The sequence below is a fragment of the Lucilia cuprina genome, unplaced genomic scaffold (genome assembly GCF_022045245.1).
Source record: "Lucilia cuprina isolate Lc7/37 unplaced genomic scaffold, ASM2204524v1 Scaffold_6998, whole genome shotgun sequence".
Taxonomy (NCBI): domain Eukaryota; kingdom Metazoa; phylum Arthropoda; class Insecta; order Diptera; family Calliphoridae; genus Lucilia; species Lucilia cuprina.
Genome location: NW_025811938.1, coordinates 1 through 1636, shown reverse-complemented (window position 1 = coordinate 1636; position 1636 = coordinate 1). Strand labels below are relative to the sequence as shown.

The 1636-nt window shown below is 30.4% G+C and overlaps 1 protein-coding gene across 1 annotated transcript; it reads right to left on the bottom strand.

Moving 5' to 3' along the window:
- Positions 1-894: 894 nt before the first annotated feature.
- On the bottom strand, positions 895-1631 carry LOC111685438 (tRNA-dihydrouridine(20a/20b) synthase [NAD(P)+]-like; the record flags this gene model as incomplete). Its single annotated transcript, XM_023447708.2, has 1 exon — positions 895-1631. A coding segment is annotated over one exon (627 nt), but the record flags the coding sequence as incomplete, so codon positions are not given.
- Positions 1632-1636: the final 5 nt, after the last annotated feature.

The following is a 1636-nucleotide window of genomic DNA, read 5'->3' as shown; positions in this document are numbered from 1 at the left end:
AAAAATCAGCATGTAACAGCGCCATTTTTAATTTGCGTTAATGTAAAAAAAAGCACGAAAAAAAAGAAAACTAAAAAAAAGATGCAAGCGTCCGGTGTACATACAATTTGTATAGCCAAAAGTATTCAATTAAACTATAAACATTTCACTAACCGAAAACCAATTAAATATTTTTTTTCCTTAATAACTTATTCTAGAAAACTTACTTTTTCTTTAAATTATATATTCTGCAAAATAATTGCAATTTTATTTGCAAATCTTTGAAGACGTTTTAGTTAGTAGACGCGCCGCTTCTCTTTTTTTCACAAATTGTCTGTGTATTAAAAAAATGTGTTTTTCACCTTTTTTCCTCTAAATTTAACACTTCACTAACGTTTGATACAAAAAGACTCTCCAACACAATACATTTATTTATAACAAATAACTTTTTCCTTTGCTTTTATGGTTATTTTTTCAATATAAAAATTGTCAAAGGAAAAAATAATTATAAAAAAAACCTTTTGCCGCACTCTCGCACTTCGACTGTTGATGGCAGCGTCGTCGTTTAACGTCTAAATTCGTGCAAAATTGTCGTTAAATTTACGAAATGTAAATGAATATCAAGCACAAAGCAAAATGCTAAAGAATGTCAAGCAACGCATTTTTTATGTCAAACACATGCTGTTAGTGTTGTCAAGATGTTGTTGTTGAATGCGGCTGAAATGTTATAAAAATCGCTGGAATAAGGTTAAAAGTCGCTGATAATGTTGCAAAAATCTCTAGAATAGTGGCTGAATTTGTAATCTTTGCAAAATTTTAGCGATTTAATGGTAATATTTATTGAAAGCGCTAAAATTGTAGTACTTTTTTAAAAAAAAAGTAGAGAAAGGGAATGAAAATAAATTTATGCTGCTCAGTGGAAGAATTTCAAAAATTTTAAATTTATTTTGTTTATTAATTTAAAAAAATTACATAAAACTATTAATATTTTTATTTATTTGCCAAACTTTTCTGTCAGTTGAAACTTACAAAACTAAGTTATTTTCTAAATTTCTGCAAAAAAAACTACTACCTAAATCACAATCATCATGTTCAGCTTCCGCATCTAATTCCTGTTGAAATTCATTAAAGAATTTACCATTTGTATTTGAATTCCAAGATTCCGTAGTCAGTTCTTGCGTACTGTTGGTATGCGTATACGTACAATCAGTATAGTTCAAGGGATTATTTAGAAATTCGGCTGCAGGTTTAACATTATAGTTGTCATAGAAAAAATCCAAAATTTGTTGTTTTTTCGTAAAGGTATTGAATTCCAAACGTAGTTTACGTTTTAAATTACAGCCCCACATAAAGGTCAAGTGATGATGAAAGCATAAAAACTGTAAATTATCTCCTGCCTCGGCTGCTATATTCAACCAATCTTGTACACAATCCAATGGTGCAGACGTGCTTGTATGTGGATAGCTGGAATTAAATAAAGCAGGATTTGCTAGTAAACCGCGAGCCGCCATTATACCATCTGCTTTAGTTTGTTCATATAATTCACAGGCTGTTTGCCAGGATTTTACATTACCATTGGCTATGAGGGGTATGCTTAATGATTGCTTTACTTCTCGTATAGCTTCCACATTTAAGGGATCCGAAGTTTTTTGCCACA